Source organism: Protomyctophum bolini, assembly GCF_963924005.1.
Source record: "Protomyctophum bolini genome assembly, chromosome: 6".
NCBI lineage: Eukaryota > Metazoa > Chordata > Actinopteri > Myctophiformes > Myctophidae > Protomyctophum > Protomyctophum bolini.
Genome location: NC_137867.1, coordinates 25,260,981 through 25,282,562, shown reverse-complemented (window position 1 = coordinate 25,282,562; position 21,582 = coordinate 25,260,981). Strand labels below are relative to the sequence as shown.

At 40.8% G+C, this 21,582-nt stretch overlaps 2 protein-coding genes across 5 annotated transcripts in view; one reads left to right on the top strand and one right to left on the bottom strand.

The window, feature by feature from the left end:
• acacb (acetyl-CoA carboxylase beta) overlaps nt 1-14,652 on the top strand; it is a 31,014-nt gene extending 16,362 nt beyond the window's left edge. For 3 of the 4 annotated variants that reach the window (XM_080765010.1, XM_080765013.1, XM_080765012.1), the window contains 32 exons: nt 111-199; nt 343-467; nt 557-670; nt 1,160-1,273; nt 1,363-1,452; nt 1,615-1,733; nt 2,369-2,392; nt 3,011-3,154; nt 3,643-3,739; nt 3,960-4,067; nt 4,284-4,340; nt 5,391-5,432; nt 5,604-5,819; nt 6,650-6,805; nt 7,074-7,277; nt 7,878-8,033; nt 8,115-8,237; nt 8,357-8,626; nt 8,867-8,964; nt 9,067-9,187; nt 9,294-9,404; nt 9,551-9,694; nt 9,780-9,900; nt 10,005-10,101; nt 10,350-10,446; nt 10,569-10,704; nt 10,907-11,084; nt 11,237-11,349; nt 11,465-11,619; nt 11,708-11,878; nt 12,496-12,632; nt 13,269-14,652. In XM_080765010.1, the coding sequence (XP_080621136.1) occupies nt 111-199; nt 343-467; nt 557-670; nt 1,160-1,273; nt 1,363-1,452; nt 1,615-1,733; nt 2,369-2,392; nt 3,011-3,154; nt 3,643-3,739; nt 3,960-4,067; nt 4,284-4,340; nt 5,391-5,432; nt 5,604-5,819; nt 6,650-6,805; nt 7,074-7,277; nt 7,878-8,033; nt 8,115-8,237; nt 8,357-8,626; nt 8,867-8,964; nt 9,067-9,187; nt 9,294-9,404; nt 9,551-9,694; nt 9,780-9,900; nt 10,005-10,101; nt 10,350-10,446; nt 10,569-10,704; nt 10,907-11,084; nt 11,237-11,349; nt 11,465-11,619; nt 11,708-11,878; nt 12,496-12,632; nt 13,269-13,389 (4,048 nt within the window). In that variant the 3' untranslated portion in view covers nt 13,390-14,652. The remainder of the gene's footprint in view (nt 1-110; nt 200-342; nt 468-556; nt 671-1,159; nt 1,274-1,362; nt 1,453-1,614; nt 1,734-2,368; nt 2,393-3,010; nt 3,155-3,642; nt 3,740-3,959; nt 4,068-4,283; nt 4,341-5,390; nt 5,433-5,603; nt 5,820-6,649; nt 6,806-7,073; nt 7,278-7,877; nt 8,034-8,114; nt 8,238-8,356; nt 8,627-8,866; nt 8,965-9,066; nt 9,188-9,293; nt 9,405-9,550; nt 9,695-9,779; nt 9,901-10,004; nt 10,102-10,349; nt 10,447-10,568; nt 10,705-10,906; nt 11,085-11,236; nt 11,350-11,464; nt 11,620-11,707; nt 11,879-12,495; nt 12,633-13,268) is intronic. The other variant, XM_080765011.1, reaches the window with a different exon arrangement.
• Nucleotides 14,653-15,439: 787 nt separating this feature from the next.
• foxn4 (forkhead box N4) lies at nt 15,440-20,467 on the bottom strand (the record flags this gene model as incomplete). The annotated part of the gene is made up of 9 exons (XM_080766183.1): nt 20,313-20,467; nt 17,686-17,852; nt 17,368-17,480; nt 17,164-17,274; nt 16,919-17,046; nt 16,726-16,822; nt 16,420-16,627; nt 15,847-16,221; nt 15,440-15,696 (listed from the first exon to the last, which is right to left on the bottom strand). Exons 1-9 carry the CDS (start codon nt 20,390-20,392, stop codon nt 15,440-15,442), a joined length of 1,536 nt encoding a protein of 511 aa, XP_080622309.1. The 5' UTR covers nt 20,393-20,467.
• Nucleotides 20,468-21,582: the final 1,115 nt, after the last annotated feature.

The window sequence follows — 21,582 nt, the reverse complement described above, 5'->3', positions numbered from 1 at the left end:
TTCGTTAAGTAATTGTTTTCTTTCTTTTTAGAGAAGACAACTGAATTGCCCAGCAGTAATTCACGCTGATTGTGTCAATTAAAAGGCTGTGGCTAATGACTTTGTCACAGGTACCGCAGTGGAATCCGAGGCTATATGAAGTCTGTGGTGATGGACTTGCTGAAGCGCTACTTACAAGTGGAAACTCAATTTCAGCAAGGTTAATATTTATTACTGTTTGAACTCACAATTGAATTACAGGAAATGCTTAAAACACCAAAAGGGGTTCCCGCCCAAAATGGGTTAAAGATTGATAATACTTGCTCCTAAGCTTGTATTGTTTTTTTCCTTCCGCTCAAACAGCTCACTACGACAAATGTGTCATCAACCTGAGAGAGCAGTGCAAGCCCAACATGACGCATGTGCTCGACTGTATTTTCTCTCACGCTCAGGTCTCCAAGAAGAACATCCTGGTCACAATGCTTATCGTAAGTCTTCAGTCAACATCGATACTCGCATACATAGTTGAATAACATTTTTATTTGTATAGTGACTTGACATGTCTTGACATATTTAGGACCGACTTTGTGGAAGAGATCCTACCCTAGCAGACGAGTTGATGGCCATACTAAATGAACTCACGCAGCTCAGCAAGGTGGAGAACTCCAAGGTAGCCTTGCGGGCAAGACAGGTAAGGCCATGAGCATGGTATGGTTTGGTCTCAGTCAGATATTTGAATGTCCCTATGTTTAGGGACATTCAAATATTAAAGAACCATTCCAGGGGGTTGGCATGTTTAGCCTATTTACTTGCGGTATAGTTGACAAATGATGTCATTATGTTTGATTCAAGTCATTGGATTCCATTAATTTCAGTATGTTATTACAATCAACGTGCAGAGATATAGTGAGCTTTATGGTCCTTTGGTGCCCAAAGGTGTGGATTCATTTGAAAAGTCTTGCTGAAAATAGTCAGCAAAATGTAGAAATATCCATGACTAAAAACCAAAGAAAAATAATTATCTAAAAATAAGCATTAAAAGGAAAATTGTACAATATATTGCCAAAGCTGTGATTAGAAATGGCATGTATTGACACTGGTATGGTACATTAAGTGTATTGCTAGTAGTAACATACTACTGAGCGAGTTTTAAAATCACTCTAATGTTTGTGTTCCATAGGTGTTGATTGCCTCTCATTTGCCATCCTATGAGTTGAGACATAACCAAGTGGAGTCCATCTTCTTGTCTGCGATTGACATGTACGGCCACCAGTTTTGCCCAGAGAACCTGAAGGTTAGTTTGTGGAGGGTTTACAGTATACGTTTATTCTTTATAAGTTTTAGATTGTTGAGGGTCAATAAAATGATTTTCATTTCTTACAGAAACTCATCCTCTCTGAGACTTCCATTTTTGATGTTCTTCCCAATTTCTTCTACCACACTAATCGGGTTGTGTGCATGGCTGCCTTGGAGGTATAGTAAGCATTGTCAATGATAGAGACTTAGCCCAGTGGCGGCGCCTGAAATGTAAATCCTAGCACTGCTACTGCAACCTCCTTGCTTGTTTACATGATTATACATTCAGGTGATGCTGTTCAGCATATCTATTGATGAATCTATCTGTCCTCTCTGCAGGTATATGTGCGCAGAGGGTACATTGCTTATGAGTTAAACAGCCTCCAGCATCACCAGTTGCGGGATGGGACATGTGCTGTAGACTTCCAGTTTATGTTGCCATCATCCCACCCCAACAGGTACCAACAAGAAAACAACACAACGTAACAATACACCATTTCTATTTGAAAGCTTTTTCTTTGTTTGTTTTTGTTTCATGACATTATTTTAGGATTATAATATTCACTGTTATTCACTATTGCTTTGTGATTCCTATTTCAGTCAAAGAAAGGCCATTGACTACATGGGCAATTTCTACAAATGGATTCAAATTGATAAATACTGATAAAATACTCTCTTCAGTTGCATCAGAGACATTATTTAATTACTTATTTTTAGCGCAAAACCATGTGCTTCCAATGATCCACTAAACCAAATCATAATACCGATTTTAAATATATCACTGTATGCCATGTCTAAAGAATGGTTTTGACTTTAACTAAGAGTTTCCCCTCAACCCTCACCTTATTTTTAATGAATGTAACCTGATCATTCATAACACATATAATCATTAAACGTAGCACAGGCATAGAGCAAGCAGTCTTCTAACCGGGGCTATAACTGCTTAGAGCTAACTTGGAATGCAGAATGTTTTTTTTATATATATATAATTTTTTTACCCAATTAGATATTAACCTGAATGTGCAAAGCATTCTAATGCGTAGAGGTTGAGGCCAAGGTTGTTAATATTCACCTGTCAATCATCTTATTTCAGAGGGAGCAGCCCTACTCTGAGCAGGTAGAGTACAGCTTCTCCCAGCCAGCCAAGCCTCCTGACCTGTCTGTGTATGCCTCGCAGCAATGCATGTTGAATGCACAGTGTTACCTATTCCTTCCTTCTTATGAAACCATAAACATTTACTAAAGGACTCTTAACAAGTTCTTACTAATTTGTCTTTTTATATATGAATATATTTTCAATTTTCACGGTGACGGGTAGCATTTGAGAGGGGTATGTCTTATTCATGGCATGTTCCTCTTAAAACCTGCAATTTATTTCAATTTGGGGAGCTTGTACTTTCCATGGTCAAATTTGGATTCATAATTTGTCCATCAATCTCAATCAAACAGAATACAACAATTGCATTCTCTAACAGTTCTTTGTCATATGAGATGATTCAATTAGAAAAAGAGATTAAATATGCTTATTCCTATTATGTTACTGGATACGAGCTCATTGGTAATATTAAGTTGCTTTGCAAATAGGTCAAGCAGACATAGTGTAGAATGCTTTCACTGCTCTCTGATGGCTGTAGCTGAGTGTTCCGTGCTGAAGCACACCTGTCCTGCCTGCAGTTATCATTTGCTGTTGGGAACCACCTATCACTCACTCATGTGGACTGTTCCTCCATGCCAGGGTTGCTGTCCCACTGAGTAACTCGGGTCAGTTTGAAATGAGGCGTCAGGGCAGTGACCTGTTCCTGGAGGGGGCTCACCTGTCTCCGCCGTGCCAACGCATGGGCGCCATGGTGGCCTTCAACTGCTTTGAAGACTTCAAAAAGTAAAACAGCTATAATTACATTACTACTTTTCCCATTAAGACCTGAGGCGGAACAGTTTTCTGAAAAACGTATGTTGTTGAGTGGTTCTCAAACGTTTTCACGTCAAAGACACCCACAATTAAATGTATTTGGCCACTGACCCCATCTCAAAATATTTTGTTCCAGGGACCCCCGGAAGCAAAGATTTTAGTAAAAAATGTTTGCTTTAAAAGAATGTATGTATTCAAAGATTTTTGCACAAATTGTCATGATTTTTCAAAAATACATTAGTATAAAATAATGCTTTTTGGCTAAAATCCAAAATAACACAAATGCTTTCCTCGTCTTAATGGGTTAGATACAGTATATTTATAAATCTATTTCACTGCACATACTGTACATTTGACAAAGCATGTTACAAATAAAATCTTTGAATCTTGAATAAATACAATGTATACTGTATATCTAGTTCTACACACAATGTACAATATTTCTTGATGTTTTACAGAAACTTTGATGAGATACTTTCAAGCTTTGCAGATGACCTGGAGAGTCCACTGTTTTCAGATGCCAGCTCTGGCCTGTATGAGGAGGAGAACGTCAAGGTGAGGACTAGCAATACACTGCTTGGTTGGATCTGTTCAAACTTCAATTGTTCTTATTGAACTTTTAATGTAAGCTATGGATTCCAAATAAGCCTGTTAGCTTCTTCCTTTCCTTGCACAATAACTTGTTTTCTTTTGATATGTATTGTTTCTATTTTATATGTGCTAATAATTAAACTATGGTAAACTACTTTGTCACGTAATCGTATATCTTCTTCAGAACAAGAGGGAAAACCCGATCCACATCATTAATGTGTCCATAAAGTCAACAGACACAGAGGATGATGATGCGCTGGTCACAGCGCTGACAGCCTATGCTCAGTCCAAGGTCAGCATATGATCTTGAGTCTATTTTATACTTTGTCGTATGAAAGGCTCACATTTCAGATCGTGATGTGTTGTTGGCTCGTAGATCAGCTATTTTAGGCGTAGTATAAATTTAGCATTATTATTACATGCTTCATAAATTATGATGATGTGTTTCTACTTTTTCAAGTCAATTTTATTTTGATGATTGATAATAAAATGTATTTTCTCCTCCCAGAAATCAATCCTCTTTGAGTATGGCATCAGGAGGATCACATTTCTTTTTGCACAGAAGGTAAGGCTTTATTGATCAAATGTTTTAATATCGACTTATAAAATTCTGTTCTGTAATACACATTGTGGATTACACATTACACCCTGAGTGGATGCCCACACCGGAGGTCCACACAACGGTCGTATTTGAGTAGGGTTGGTAGACTTTAATTACACTTCAAGTACATTAGAACATGAAAGGAAAACGTCTGCCAGCTACATTCATTACAGAGTCGGTCAATGTTTTGTGAAAGGTTATTCATTGAATTATTTGCACATAATGGTACAGAACTGTGCCATCCACTGATTGTTGGATGTAGTCTGTGTACATTGTGTCTGGAGCAACTTTTAGGATGTAGTCTGTGTACTGTACATTGTGTCTGGAGCAACTTTTACACATAAGACGTCACCTGGCGTCACTCAATCTGATCTCCTGATGTAGTCAGGAGATGTCAGTACAAGACAGCTTGGTCTGTAGAAGCCTTAAGTCTCCGTCTGTGTGGCACGGCCCTGGGTTTAACAGCAAGATAAAGAACAGAAAGAGGGCTTATCGCAAGTGTTTACTGGTGCACTGGATATCTGGAGACAAAACACTCTGCTGCCACACTAATCCAACAGTGTTCTTGTTGCTTATATACTGGCTGTTTGAGCAGGGCTAAAGTAATTATAATGGTCATAACAAAAATAATAATACACCTCACTTTAGCAGTAAAACCATGCCATTGCTTGTCTATTGATAGGCCTATATAACTATAATGCCTTACGTATGGGCAGGTACAAACTGATATTAGATGTTTTTGTGTGTGTGTGTTATAATGTTTGAAAATTTAAAATATTAATTTATAATGGATGGAAGTCAAAGGATAACTGACCGCTGACCGGGCTGAACCGTAATCAAATTTGGAGTCCTACATCATAGATGGGTCATAGATGGGACTTACATCAGAGGCTGGCCTCATGTAGTCGAAAGATCCACATGATTTGATTTGTTTTTTCACGACGCATGTTAAATATACCTTTGCTATTGCATATTTGATTTGTACTAACCCTGTATTTACTGTGATTGCAACAGAGAGAATTTCCCAAGTTCTTCACCTTCAGAGCCAGAGATGGGGTGAGATAACAACAAGAGTATAGCGATGATGGTAGAATTATAATTTTGTCAGAACTGCAGAAATACTATATACTGTATATAAGGTGAACATGGGTACACTACATACATAAAGTATTTGTTCAGAAGTGGTTCGTGATTATAACCCATGACTCTGCCTGTACATTTCCTCAGTTCCAGGAGGACTGTATCTATAGAAACCTGGAACCAGCCTTGGCCTTCCAGCTGGAGCTTAACCGTATGAGGAACTTTGACCTGACTGCTGTTCCCTGTGCCAACCACAAGATGCACCTCTATTTCGGTGCTGCTCGTGTAGCGGTGGGTGCTGAAGTTACAGACTACCGCTTCTTCATCCGAGCAATCATTCGTCACTCAGACCTCATCACAAAGGTATGAGAGAGTTGTTTGGACATGTATTGGTCCATTTGGGTGCAAGAAGCAGCACGGCCTCTAGAGGTCACAGCAAACTAGAATAGCAAACTAGAATAGCAAACTAGACTAGCAAACTAGACTAGCAAACTAGAATAGCAAACTAGACTAGCAAACTAGAATAGAAAACTAGAATAGCAAACTAGAATAGCAAACTAGAATAGCAAACTAGACTAGCAAACTAGAATAGCAAACTAGACTAGCAAACTAGAATAGCAAACTAGAATAGCATTCAAGGCGTGCGCGCGGGAGTCGCTCGCCAAGCAGTCGCACCCCCTGGCGTCAAGTTCAAAGTCTGCCTATGTCTAGTTTGCTATTCTAGTTTGCTAGTCTAGTTTGCTAGTCTAGTTTGCTATTCTAGTTTTCTATTCTAGTTTGCTAGTCTAGTTTGCTGTTCTAGTTTTCTATTCTAGTTTGCTATTCTAGTTTGCTAGTCTAGTTTTCTATTCTAGTTTGCTAGTCTAGTTTGCTAGTCTATTTTGCTATTCTAGTTTGCTAGTCTAGTTTGCTAGTCTAGTTTGCTATTCTAGTTTGCTAGTCTAGTTTGCTATTCTAGTTTGCTATTCTAGTTTGCTATTCTAGTTTTCTATTCTAGTTTGCTAGTCTAGTTTGCTAGTCTAGTTTGCTATTCTAGTTTGCTAGTCTAGTTTGCTATTCTAGTTTGCTAGTCTAGTTTCCTAGTCTAGTTTGCTAGTTTGCTAGTCTAGTTTTCTATTTTTTTCATTGGAAAATCAATGGAAGGTTGATTTACTGTATCTTTTGTTTTAAAAAACCCTGTATTTCCCAACCAGGAAGCCTCCTTTGAGTACCTGCAAAATGAGGGAGAACGTCTTCTGCTGGAGGCCATGGATGAACTGGAAGTTGCCCGCAGTAACACTACTTTCCGCACAGACTGCAACCATATCTTCCTCAACTTTGTCCCTACAGTCATTATGGACCCTTCCAAGGTCAATGTGCTACACACAATAACAGTTGGACCAAGCCTACTTAATGCCTGAGTTATACTTGGGCGCGTGGGTGTCGCACACCACACATGCTCATAACGCATTGCACATAGATCTGTGTGCAATACACAGCTATTTACTGTGTAAAACACTGGCACGCAACTAAGTATAAATCAGGTTTAAAGTGTATCACATCGATTTCTGCTTCAACAACTGCTCCAGGCCGACATTCTCCTTTTCCATCCACATCCTCTCCCCTTCTGGCCTTCAGATAGAGGAGTCTGTGCGTTCCATGGTGATGCGTTATGGCAGCCGGCTGTGGAAGCTTCGGGTCCTGCAGGCTGAGCTGAAGATCAACATTCGACTGACACCAACGGGGCATGCCATTCCCGTCCGTCTGTTCCTCACCAATGAATCTGGCTATTATCTGGACATCAGCCTGTATAAGGAAGTCACTGACCACAGTTGTGGACAGGTACAAGCCATTGACCACGTTCGCCCACTACATACAGTGACATACAGTAGCAGCAGTGGTATAGTTCAGTTAACCCATACAAGGATGGGAACCCCTTTTGGGGTTTTTACCTTTCAAGAGGGGAACCCGTTCTTGGGTTGTTGTTGCCATGTACAGTATGGTATATATCAACATATGTTTTTGTAAACATTTTCAGAAAGCGTTTTTTCTGGCATCAGTTCTAAATTTGCAGGATATTATTTCTCTAACATGTTTGCAGGAGTCTATTTATAATATGTACCGGTTTGTGTGCTTGCAACTAATCTCACAAACCGCTAGGCACCAAATTGTCTGTGTACACTGCCAGTAGGCCACAAACGTACCTCCACAATTTTTTACTTATTTCTTATTTCTTTATAGTGGGCTATGATTGGATTGAACCCCTATCAAAATATGGAGTTATACATCATAGATAATGTCCTGGACGCATTGAAACCATGCCATTCCCACGTGATTAGATTTGTGGATATAATGTGTTGATATATTTGAGAAAGAGTGCAATCTAGTTTTCATATAAACATGACAATTACTGAAGGGAAACTCATCTCCCTCTCCGTTCAGATCATGTTCCAGTCGTATGGAGACAAGCAGGGTCTCCTACATGGCATGATTATCAACACCCCATATGTGACCAAAGACCTGCTGCAGTCCAAGCGCTTCCAGGCCCAGAGTCTAGGCACTACTTACATCTACGATTTCCCTGAGATGTTCAGACAGGTACTGCAGGCTCGCTGAATTAGACATGATTTATTTTGATCTTTACTGTTTTTGAGTCATGTTTTAATTGCTGTTCTGTAGGCGCTATTCAAGCTGTGGGGTCCAGGGGACAAATACCCTAAAGATGTGCTGATGTGCACTGAGCTGGTTTTGGACTCCCATGGTCGGTTGGTGCAGATGAACCGCCTCCCTGGGGACAATGATGTGAGATGTTAATCATAATATCGTCTCACTTTGGATTAAATGTTAAATATTTAATCTGATGCAACCCCATGTGTCGGAGCCACAGCTTTTATACATGTCTATTATCCTGCATTCACCAGGTGGGAATGGTCGCCTTCAGGATGAAGATGAAAACCCCAGAGTACCCAACGGGGCGGGACATCGTCGTCATCTGCAACGACATCACTCACATGATCGGCTCGTTTGGGCCACAGGAAGACGAGCTTTACCTCAAGGCGTCTGAGCTGGCTCGGTCTGAGGGGATCCCCCGCATCTACATTTCTGCCAACAGCGGAGCACGCATCGGCCTCGCTGAAGAAATCAGACACATGTTCCAGGTGGCCTGGATCGACCCCGATGACCCCTACAAGGTGATGTCATGATGACTCATCACTTTTGAAAATAAAGGGAAAGCAGGTTTTCTGCTCATGTCCGCTTTAATATGTGTGCTAGTCATTTGACGGTAGTTGTAGTAATAATAATGCAGACTGGGTCTGCACACCTGAGGCCCTATTTTAAATAATTCATTGTTGTTGTTGTTGGTAATCTCTGTTTGTCTGAGATGATGGACACTAACGCGTGTTCTTAATGTTCTCTCCTTTCATCTGTAGGGTTTCAAGTACCTGTACCTGACACCACAGGACTACACCCGGATCAGCTCTACTAACGCGGTTCACTGTCACCACGTGGAGGAGGGTGGAGAGTCCAGGTAAAATAAACCCTCCACTGTCGATTGTTGCAAGGCGTTGCGCTCTTGTTCCTGTCAAATCATAAATAATTGGTTTTGTATCTGGCATTTTACACGTTTCAGGTACATCATTACCGACATCATTGGGAAGGACGATGGGCTTGGTGTGGAGAATTTGCGAGGTTCTGGCATGATCGCCGGGGAGACCTCTCTGGCCTATGACGAGATTATCACCATCAGCATGGTGAGAAGTCATCCCCCCCCCAGTTCCTATTCATCCACCCCTAATCAGCTACCGCTATGTAGTTTCCATCCGGTCTGTGGTACTGAGTCATTTAATTCCCTTTCAGGTGACGTGCCGTGCCATTGGGATTGGAGCCTATCTAGTCCGTCTGGGGCAGAGGGTCATCCAGGTGGAGAACTCTCATATAATCCTGACTGGAGCAGGAGCACTCAACAAGGTTTGTGAAGCTGAATGCTCCTCACTGTCGCATGAAAAACATCACCTTTTTAGAACAAAATAGTCAAATGCAGATTCCATGTTGTTGCTCAGTACAAAACTGTGGTTGATTGACCTTGATGATACATTTTCCTTGTTTCTGTACAGGTTCTTGGACGGGAGGTCTATACATCCAACAACCAGCTGGGAGGAGTACAGATCATGCACAATAATGGAGTCAGTCACATCACTGTGCCAGATGACTTTGAAGGTGTCTTCAACATTCTCAAGTGGCTCTCCTATATGCCAAAGGTGAATGTCTGGTATGTCTGGTTCTATGAGCTACTGTACCAAGCATGGAGATCTCATACAGTCAATGTTGCTCTTATCCTTACAGAACAAGCATTCACCGGTTCCTATTATAACATCTAAGGATCCAGTAGACAGGGATATAGAATTCACCCCCACGAAAGCTCCTTATGACCCTCGCTGGATGCTGGCTGGGAGGCCACACCCCAGTGAGTGCTTTGCCTTAACTTGACTAAATGCTCCTAATAATCTATTAGGCTACATTTGATCCCTCGTTTATTGTCCTGTTATAAATCTCAATGTGTGTCTTTAGCTGTGAAAGGAGCCTGGCAGAGTGGATTCTTTGACCATGGCTCCTTCATGGAGATCATGGACTCTTGGGCTCAGACTGTAGTTGTGGGCAGAGCTCGGTAAGTTCATTTATATATGCCAAGCGTTACATATCCCCTTTTATTTATCACTTTCACCCTGGTTTCTCTATTTTGGGCAATATATCAAAGATTTTGTCTCGATGCAATGCTTGTGGAAGTGCTATTTTCACAGTACAACACCACCGTACGACTAAGTATAAAATGGGGCTTAAGTGGTTAATGAATAAATCTCACCAATTTCACTATTGGCTGTAATAGCTTGCCAGCTAATTTATTTATGAATACAGATTAGGAGGAATTCCCCTCGGTGTTATTGCTGTGGAAACGCGCACTGTGGAGCTCACTGTCCCAGCTGATCCAGCCAACTTAGACTCAGAGGCTAAAGTGAGTAAATTCCACTCCTATATGTCACATTTCATAAAGGCTGATCATGTCAATGTAACACAGCAGTCTGTGTAATTCCATGAGGTTATAACAGCACACATGTTTTGTGTGCCTTGTCTCAGCTCCTGCAGCAGGCTGGCCAGGTGTGGTTCCCAGACTCTGCTTTCAAAACAGCCCAGGCTATTTGTGACTTCAACCGCGAGCATCTGCCTCTCATGGTGTTTGCCAACTGGAGGGGTTTCTCAGGAGGGATGAAGGGTACAGAATAAGTCAAATTTAGTCGTTCAACAAAATTGACATATTTTGCACCAGCAATTGGTTTCAGTTAAATACCCTTCATGTCATTTTTGTAAGCAATATTTGCGCATTAAGCATACCGGTAAGTCAGGCTTACAAGATAGTGGAGAAATACATTCAGAAAAGAGCCTTTTTAAACACTTTTGTCCTGTGTCTTTTTCAGACATGTATGACCAAGTGCTGAAGTTTGGGGCCTATATTGTAGATGGCCTTCGTGAGTTCCGCCAGCCTGTGCTTGTTTACATTCCACCCTACGCAGAGTTGAGAGGAGGCTCCTGGGTGGTGATCGACCCAACCATCAATCCTCTGTGCATGGAGCTCTATGCTGACAGGGAGAGCAGGTGCATCAAACGGCTTCTTTGCCAATGATTAAAACCGAATCTTATCTAGGGTTGGTTCACGGAACCAGTTCCACCATTGATAAATCTGAAATGGTGAATAACCTACCCCTGTCTTTGTGTCTCTGTACCTGCTCCTGCTGTGCTCTATCCAGAGGTGGAGTGTTGGAGGCTGAGGGCACTGTGGAGATCAAGTTCAGGAGGAAGGACCAGCTGAAGTCCATGAGAAGGCTGGATTCAGAATATGCCAGTCTGTCTGAACAACTAGGTAAAGCTTTATATGTTTGTCTTATTTATCGCACACTTGATTACCATGAATATCATGTTCATAATCTTATTACTGGAGATTATGTTATAATAATAATCTCTTCTGTTCTGGTCAGGTAACCCTGAACTATCAGACAAACAGCGAAAAGAGCTAGAATCCAAGCTGAAGGCTAGAGAGGAGTTCCTGCTGCCCATCTACCATCAGGTGGCAGTGCAATTCGTGGATCTCCATGACACCCCAGGCAGGATGCAAGAAAAGGGTGTCATCACTGTGAGTGTTACTGTAGGGCACAGTCAATACAATACATGTTTATGATTGTAATCGCATGTATCTCACATCCTTTTTGTCTATTTCATAGGACATTTTGGATTGGAAGAATGTGCGGAGCTTCTTCTACTGGCGACTGCGGCGCCTCCTGTTGGAGCAGGTGTTGAAGTGTGAGATTCTCCAGGCCAACAAAGACCTCAGTGATGGACACATGCAGTCCATGCTGCGACGTTGGTTTGTGGAAACAGAGGGAACTGTTAAGGTATGTCAAAAATAGAATAGTATTGAGACAGCAACCTAACCTGTGCTAATGATGAGATAATGTATTTATATTTTTCCACCTTTATTTAACCAGAATTATCACCATTGAGATTAAAAATCTCTTTTTTTGGAGGAGTCGTGGCCAAGACAGGCAGTAGCACAATGAACTAATTAAACCCTATACTTCATTGACCGGAGTTCACCAGAGCTCTGTACTTTGTTCCTGCTCTACACCAAAACAAAGGAGACAAATTTAAATGGAATAATTCATACTTCAAAAGAAAGTTAAATTCATAACTAATTAATTCAGCAATGTATTCCATGCCGAAGTGGTGGCCACTGGCCAGAACTTTGTTTGTTTTTTTATTAAAAACACAGTTTTAGTTAATTATGTCTTATGTGTAATATAGACATTGTGTGTAGATAAGACAGATCTACCCAAAATGGGGCCAGAATACAAAGTTGATCAAATGAATGATAAAATAATTGGTATTTTACACTGCAATACTTGCTGTGTATCTAACAATCAATGCTGATTTGTTGATTTTTTGCCCTATTACTCATGTTCTATTTTTAGCGCCTATCCCTCCATTTTGTTATTGTTCTTGTGTCACCTAGGCCTACCTTTGGGACAGTAACCAAGCTGTTGTAGAGTGGCTTGAAAAGCATTTATCAAAAGAGGATGGCACACGATCAGCCATCCGTGAGAACATCAAGTACCTGAAAAGGGACTACACTTTGAAACACATCCGCAGGTAGATACACACACACACACACGCACACACACACACACACACACACACACACACACACACACACACACACATGTGGATAGTGCAGGGAGACATTTATTATTATGGCTATAGATAAGTAAACACTGTGTTTCTCTGGCAAATACATGGTCAATACACACAATGGACCAAGTGTAGCAATATGGAATGGAAAAGTAATTAAACCCCTCATTATTTTTCTTAAGTTTGCTACATTCAACACACTAGTACTTTTGCATTTTAAAACGATTCAATACAAATTATTTGTATTGCAAAATAATAAGTTACGATACAAAGTCAAAAGATACCATATGTTGCTGTTCTCACATACTTTTATTGTTGTAATTACCATATCGTACCATAGTTACCATATCGTTACACCGCACCGTATCGTTACACCCCTATTATGTTGTTTCCATTTGTAAAAGCAAAAGGAAAGGGTATTTTTTGTGTAGAAACAGGAACTTGGTTTGGCCCTTCCCTTTCTTAATCCACTTCTTCCCGGGTGCTTCTGTGTTTATTCCTACTAACAACAACAGGTTTAGGGCAGTGGTGCTGTTAGCATAATCTGTTTTGAGAAATGATGATGTTGTTAATAATGTTATTTTTTTTTCGTCACAGCCTGGTGGAGGACAACCCTGAGGTAGCCATGGACTGCATCATTCACATGAGCCAAAACATCTCTCCATCCCAGCGGGCAAAGATCTCCCATCTGCTTGCAACTATGGACAGCACAAGTTAAACCGGCAGACAAAATGATCATTTAGAGTTTAGCCTGCAGGTAACAGTTGAAGTGTTACCTGCTTTTCTTTCTCAGATGTTTAACCGATGGAATAAATTATGCCAAAAGTATGCCAAAAAAGAAGATGGAAAAAAAAAACTCAGGATAATAACAAGGGCTACAAATTGCGAACAAATGTTTTCGCAATTACCACTGTACATGACATTAAATCTCTGCTGTCTGCAACAGCAAAGAGTCATACGGTCAGTCACCTACAGACTAGTCCCTGAATAAGCAGTACTCGTCTGGGCTACAGTCTATCCTACAGCATTTCATTGGTTGCAACGCTGCATGTGTACATACTCCATGTCATATAATAAAGATGTGTGGAGGGGTAATTGTGCCTTATAAGTATTGTGTACAACTTCTTATTGCTAGTTAAATGCTGCTGTCTTTCACTAGTGTAACAAAGTTTTCATAGGTGGATTCTGATCATTTTTTTTATTGTGTGTTGGTATAACAGCATATTTGATGTAGCCAACAAATAAAAGACCAAGTGATGACTGGATCTTTTGTACTACAGAGAAATTAAATATTTAATTTTGTATTATCTTTACTCTGTTGGTTTTAGGACGAGGGTGATGATATGTCATTGTGAAACCGCTGGTCCTAGAGCTATAACTAGAAACTTAGTTGTGACATTTAATTTATGCATTAAATGTTCGTAACAGTATTATGTTAAATATCATTGTGACAGGTAAAATAATTTTCTATGTACTTGTCCAGTGTTTGTGCTGTTAGAATTTTCATGTCATTACATTTTTGACAATGGACTGCATTGTCCATCTTAGTTTTTTTTCCAATGCCATTTAATTTCAGTTTGTTTATGTCTGAAGCCCACCACACACCGGCTGCCTCCGCCGCGCAGTGGACACAGCCGCCTCCATTATTTTCAATGAACCTATCGCACACCGGCTCCGTCCGCCACGTCGCGCCGCCCGGCGCGCCGATAGAACACAGTTCCATTTTCCAGGCGGCGCCGCGCGATGTCTTAAGTCTCTTAGAATCCGTTAACCAAATTATATAAAATATGGGAGAGGTTTTCCACACCATGTCTTAGAACGTTTCTTCTATTTTTGATTTGTAATTTATAAAGTATAGACACTGACTATGATTATTTGGTGACGCCAAGAATGTAAAAACAAAATACTAGTAATGTATGCAAAATCTCAGCTCTACTGTATTTCGCCTTAACCAGCTGCTTGTTAATAAATGTGATTCTGATCTGTTTTTGGCAAAAGAAACATATTTTCTTTTTTTTTTACCCATTTAGTTTTTATTATGGGCAAGTCATTGAACATAATGTACATCCTGATATTCATAAATGTTAATCACAGAGTGAAATGTGTAGAATCAGGAGATGCTAGTTAACCACTCACACAAAGTAAAGTATTGGCACACATTTGCAATTTGGAAGAAGTGGGTAAATGCAGTTGAAAGAAAGCTTTTCTGTGGAAATAGAGATTAACATTCAAATATATACAGTAAAACATTTGATAGAATCATCACTCCTCTAGCTGAATTTTCTTTTATAAATATAAATAAAACATCACAGTAATTCTGTCTAGCACAAAACAAGACAATGGTCAAGGATCTACAGGAATGACAGGATGTATACACAGAATGAATGGTACAAAGGTTGGTGGATAGAAACTTGATCGTAATCCTCCACACAGGTCGTTTTTAAGTTTACACAGGCTTCGCTTGGCAAAGTTATACATGTGCATTTTTTCAGTACCCAATAGCTTTTTTTTTATCCCCAATTTAAATTGTCATCTTGATTTAGTTATTTTACCTTTCCCTTGATATTTCCTGGATTCGCTGTTATCCAGGTAACAGTATCCACTCCAGTCATTTATATTATTATGCTGGTACAACAAATGCCGGGATTGGAATTCCTTTGTGGACATCCATGCATATCCATAGATATCGGAATCATTTTGATTCTTCAAAAACAGAAAAGGTTCGTAATGCATGATAGTTAAGCTCCCGGCATATTTTTCATCTGGTTTTAAAGCAGGGCAATGGGCTTGCTGTTGGTTGGTGTGCCCATGTACTGAGACGAGAGGGTGTCCAGGCCCAGGGCAGTGTAGGTAGTGTAGAGGCCTGTCACTTGTACATCCGAAAGAGGCAGGCTTCCTCCACTAGAAGCAGGAGGAAGATTCATTGTTCCCAGGTCACAGTCTGATAGGCGAAGGGGTGAGTTACTGAAGGTGCCCAGTGCATCCAGGTTAAAGCTATCATCCTTCATCTCCTCCCATAGATTACCTGAGGAGACAATAGCACAGGTACTGTAAGTGCCTGGACTCTAGCTCAGGAAAACAGTATGGATGTGTCAGATTTATGAGATGATTTGGGACTTAGCAAACATTTAACCAACAAACTGCAAACTATTTTTAAACTGAGAAAAGACCACACCTTGTAGAGCAAAGTCCATGATACTGGGGTCCAATGCATCCACCTCTGTGTTTGTATCACCATGGAGACCATAGCCCACTTGCTGGGAAAGTGGGCTATGGGAATGGTCAGCTACTGTGTGGAGCGGAGGAGTCTGAGCAGGGGCTGGAGACAAGGGAGCCAGGCGGGCCTGAGCCTGGAGTTGGGCTTGAAGGTGATGATGTTGGTGCATGGGTAAGCACTGCAGGGACAGGGTCACCATAGGCTGGGGCTGCATCTGGGTTGGGACTGACAGGGGAAGGCCAGTTGGGCAGTTGGGCACCCGTGTCATACCTGGCTCCATAGCCTTACGTCTGCAGTTCTCTGGACGGTCTGTAATCAGTTTGTCCAACTCATCTGCAAGGAAAAATGTAGATCTATCAAACTGACATACAACCATTGTCTAGTAACTAGACAACTTACATAATAAGAATACATAGTAACTAGACTCTAGTTACCGTATTCTCATTATGTAAGTTGGTAATTGGCTTGTGGATGGATCTCTGAACTTTCTCACACATTGTTTGGGTATAACATTCAAAATCAAATTCTGACCAGGGTTAGCCATGCTGCGGCGGATTGCTGGGAGGTCCTTGCGTTTCCACTTCTGCATCTCTTCTTCCATCTTGTCAATTTTGGCAGGGTTGAGTGCCCACAGACATCCCTTTCGGGATGAGCCACTCATCTTGTTCTCCACTTTCTCAAAGCATTTGTTAAGCGACAGGTTATGCCTGACTGAATTTTTCCATCCATCTGGTGCAGTCTACAATGAAAAGAAAGACAGATATTTTAATTAAATGAAATCACCTCACTTGTTTTGGGGTTTGTGCTTATAGCAACAGAGATGTCATTTTGTTTTACCTTAAAATAAGGAAAATGTTCCTTCATAAAGCTATAGATCTCACTGACTGGGAGGCTGCCTGTTTTGCTGTTCTTCAGAGCCATCGCAATCAAACAGCTGAAGAAAATTCATCAGGAAAGATGAATAATTGTTATGCCATTTCTCCTATGTGGAATGTATTCATGATATATTTTGAGGATTGTTAAGGCTCACCTATAGGAGTAGATTGGTTTGGGGAAAGACTTGGGCTGCAGATCCTGGTTTTGTGGAGCCAGGCGAGGTTGCGTGAATAGACTTTGGTTGTTGAAAGATACATTGCTATAAAGTCCAGCAGGTGAACACTTGGAGAAAGGAAATTAAGACAATTGATGATTAGCATTCTCTATGCTGATTTGAGATTACAGAAGCAATAAGGCAGCAACAAGTGCTTCAACTTAAAGGCAAGCTATGTGAGGTACCTGTTGTCCAGCTTGAGTTAAAGAGAACACTTGCTGGGGTGTAGGCTGGTAGGCTGAGGTAGAACATTGGTATCCTGTGGAGGGCTGCCCGTTCATGGAATATGGAGACATCTGTGGAAATTGGCCCAAAAATGTTAATGTCAAACATTATTGTACAAAATCCACTTTAAAAAAAATGAGCCATGCAGGGCTGTTACAACTCACACTTCCACTATGGGCATTGATGACGTTGATTCCTAGGGGGCTGTGCTGCATGTTACTCTGGAGATGGATCATTGAGCTTTGTCCTCCAGTCATGGTCATATTGTTCAGTTGAGCTGTAAGATATTTTTTATTAGATTATAATGTTTTTAGTTTATATTGGTTTATATCAGCTTTTGCCAATTGCAAGGACAGTTTTTGTTTTCTATTAGCATCTATGGGCAGCTCTGTCTCTGCTTACAGTAGGCTATATCTGTTTTTGTTATTTGCTATGTTCCGTTTGTTATATTATATTGTATCACCATATCGTGTCATCCTCACCTGTCTGTTGGTCCAACAGGCTTCCCTGAGAGGGCCCGTTGCTGTGGCCTCGACTATCAACCATCTGCTGCAGCCGGGGGACATCCACGGAGGTGAGCCATGACAGAGACTGCAGGTCCCCTGGGAGGTCCTCGTCTCTCAGCTGGGAGGGGTCTGTGGTCAGAAGCCTGGATGGGGTGGGGTGTGTAGGAAGGGTGGGAGGGGTTGGCAGCCAACAGCTTAGACACACAGACTACAAGTGGAATTTAAATCTAAACACTTCACAGAGCATTTTGTTATTCACAGTCAAAGCCACTGTAATGAGCCCAAAGCTAGCGAAGTAGAGGTGAAAGCGTCTCAATTGAGCCATGTATTAGCCGTGCCATGCCAAGATTTGCCATAAGAAGATTACGTGTTGTTACACAGCAACAGTATACATCAACAATGCAGGGTATTAGATTAACGTTACAGTAAAAAATATATATATATATATATGTGTTCAAAATATATATTTTAAATGAAACATTTTGTCAAGTAATTCATTTTGTGTCGTAGGGATAATTTCCCAAGCAATATATAGTTATATATTACAAAAATAGAAATAAAAAAAAGTGCTAAGAAGATGAATAAATGTGGGATCAGGTCTGATCATCTCTCACTCATTACTTAAGCAGCAGGGCTCAAAGAAAAATAAAGAAAAGACAGGAATCCTCTTGAATGCTCTCCAGTCCTCTGCACACACTTTACTGTAGAGGGGTTTAGTAATTGGGGTCGCTATGACAACACACACACTATTCAGTTACTTTATGGGTCTCTGGACAGTGCAGTAGCACCCCCCCCCCCCCCCCCACACACACACACACACACACACACACACACACACACACACACACACACACACACACACACACACACACACACACACACACACACACACACACACACACACACACACGCACACAAAATCCCAAATAAAGAAATCTACCCTGTGTCAGGTGACCATGGTCCCGTTGTAACCATTGGCTGAATCATAAGTAAACAGCCTAGGGGGATCGTTTGAAACATGGGACAGCAGCACATGTTGCCTGCAACAGTTGGCCTTGTCTATTGAAAAATGATCACCTATTGTGTCCCAAACGACAAATCTGCCCAGTGGCACGTGTCTCCATTGTCTTCCCCAGACCCTTCCTTGATTGTCTCTACCGTTTTTCTCCTTAACCAGCCCTTGCATTAATCTGTTGGAATGACAGGCCTCACACAAGAGGGACAAATAGGATGCCATCTGCTTCCCTGTCCCTTTCCAGTCTCCATCTACACTGGCCCCAACCCATCCCCCTTCAGTCCCCATCCCCCTAATGGGGGAACCAACAGAGCCTCTAGACCGGAGGGGGTGTCTGTGTTGTTGGGGGTCAGGCCTCAGTGAATTAACGTTACCATCCAAAATAAATGACATCACTGCAGCCAGGAATCAGCACATGTCCATAAACAAATGGGCTATAGTGAGAGATTTTTAATTATTGGCTGTTCAAATCGTTGTGAAAGAACTAACATGGTCTCTCTCTCTCTCTCTCTCTCTCTCTCTCTCTCTCTCTCTGTCTCACTTGAATGTCAGGTGAGTTTTATATCATCTCTGACACGCATTGTTCAAGATTATTTTTATAAAACATATCGATAAGAGTTGAATAATGTACGTAAGTAAAATGTAAGTAAAAATGCAGTTGGAGAAGAAAATATAGTTTTTTTTATGATGGAATATAAAAGACATACAGTTTTAGAAGGTTGAGGATATTCTATGAATTAAACCAAATATGTTTTACTATTAAAAGCAGCTTCTTGTTTTATATTGATCACTTAAGAAGGAGACTATTATTTTATCAGTCGCTCTGGATTAAGAGCGTCTGCTAAATGCCTAAATTGTAAATTGTAAATTGTAAATTGTAAATTGTTTGATAGGACCATTCATAATTGTATGAATGTCCCGCATGGCAAAAGACAATATTACAACAACAAGATGTTTTTGCTTGTTGTTACGGCTTATGGGTACACTTCTCCAATGACAAAAAATACGGTAAAGAAATTGCTCAATGATGCAACACATGTCTCTCGCCATATCCAGTCAGAAGTTTTCCCAGAGTTTCAACAACACTAAATATTGCACCTCCTCCTTCTTCTCCCCCACACACACTCTTTCTCCCTCTCTCTGTCCCTCCTTTTCTAATTGGGAACCACTTCTTCATACTGGTGACCCGGAGAGCCCCCTCTCTCCCGAGCCGGCAGCCCAAGAGGCTCAGGCTCTCCGTGTGCCGACAGCGGGAGTGTAAACAGAGCTGATGGTTTCTGACAGATCCATTCAGACTGAAAATCATTTATTCTGCAGTCTTTTTCTTTCTCCTTTTTCATGCAACCCCCTGCACACAAAAAGAGCTGTCTATCTACCTTTAGATTTAACATTGTGAGGTTACACAATTTGTTCCATGACACTTTTGGAAACACCTTTTGGGAATTTGATTACCATAAATATGCCTTTTCTTTTGTATTCTGGTCAGTTTTAATCCTGAGTGTGTTTGAAGATATGCAGGCAGGGTAATTCAGTCCAGTTTGGCCAACAAATATTTTAATGTTCCAAAGTACAATAACAAGAGACTTACCTGTAGTCTTGAGGAGATGGGTGATGCCCAGCATTCTCAATTATTCCTGACATCCTGGTTGAAATCCCAGCTTCTATCATTTCCTATTTATTTACGATATCTCTGAAATCAAATAAAGAAAATGTAACAGTTTAGGTCATGCCTTCAATGAGAGTTACAACGACAAAACGACAGTGTTTTCATATTGCTAATATTAATATATGAACAAACAAAGAGGTAGCGGAGCGCACACCAATAGTGGGGAGGTGCTGACCAGGGGAGACAGACTTGAAAAAAGGAAGGAGAGGTCGCAAAACTCGTAGTCACGATGCAAAAAAACCTTCCGAAACCGAAACGTTGGTCATAATAAAAACATTTGCATCGTGACTAGCTCTCCTTCCCTTTTTCTAATTTTAATTTATGAAAATAAATAAATAAACATTGTGGCCATAATAAAATGGCAAATAAACACACTGAACATACAAGTATATACCAGGATTAGTGTAGTATGTGTGCGTGCGTGCGTGTGTGTACTGTATATATATATGTATATATATGCAAAGCACCTGACGAAGCCTACACGGCGAAACGCGTAGTGCAAATAAAGCAATGAAGCAAAAATGTGCTTGATATATATATATATATATATATATATATACACACATTAACAAGCACATTTTAGTAGGCTATATTTCAAATAATAGGCCCTATAGGTTATGGTTGTTTCAGCATTGCTTTGTTATAGGATGTAGTATGAATGCTTATTGCTCCCTTAAACTTCTGTAATTTAAGCCTATTTATAGGATGAAATGTAACTTGGCTTAATCAAATGTGCATATCAACAGATGCATTCAAAATAATATGATTGCATTCAGTTCACCCAGGTTAGAATGACAATATGATCATAAATTCTTCCCAGCCTAAATCATTATAAAATTACAATTGCCCTGTGTTAATTAACATAACAATGCCATAACAAAAATATTATTCTGAAGGAAAGAGACAAAAACAACATATCACCTGCCGTAGATGATATTGAAGAAAGAGTGAGCCGTTCGCGTGCCCCTGTACTGTATTTTGACTGTGCCGCACTTGATTCACCAAAACCGTTTTTAAATTTCCCTCTCTGGAGCTGTCCAGCACTCTGTCATGCGCAGTAGCCTGCCCACTTCAACCGAGGTTCCAGTCGCTCAAGGGGCAGGGCAGGGAGGGTCCCAACAGTTTGACAGCTGCTGTAAATGCAATGCTGCAGGTGCACTAGGCTACTCGAGGAAATTGACACTTTTTCCTC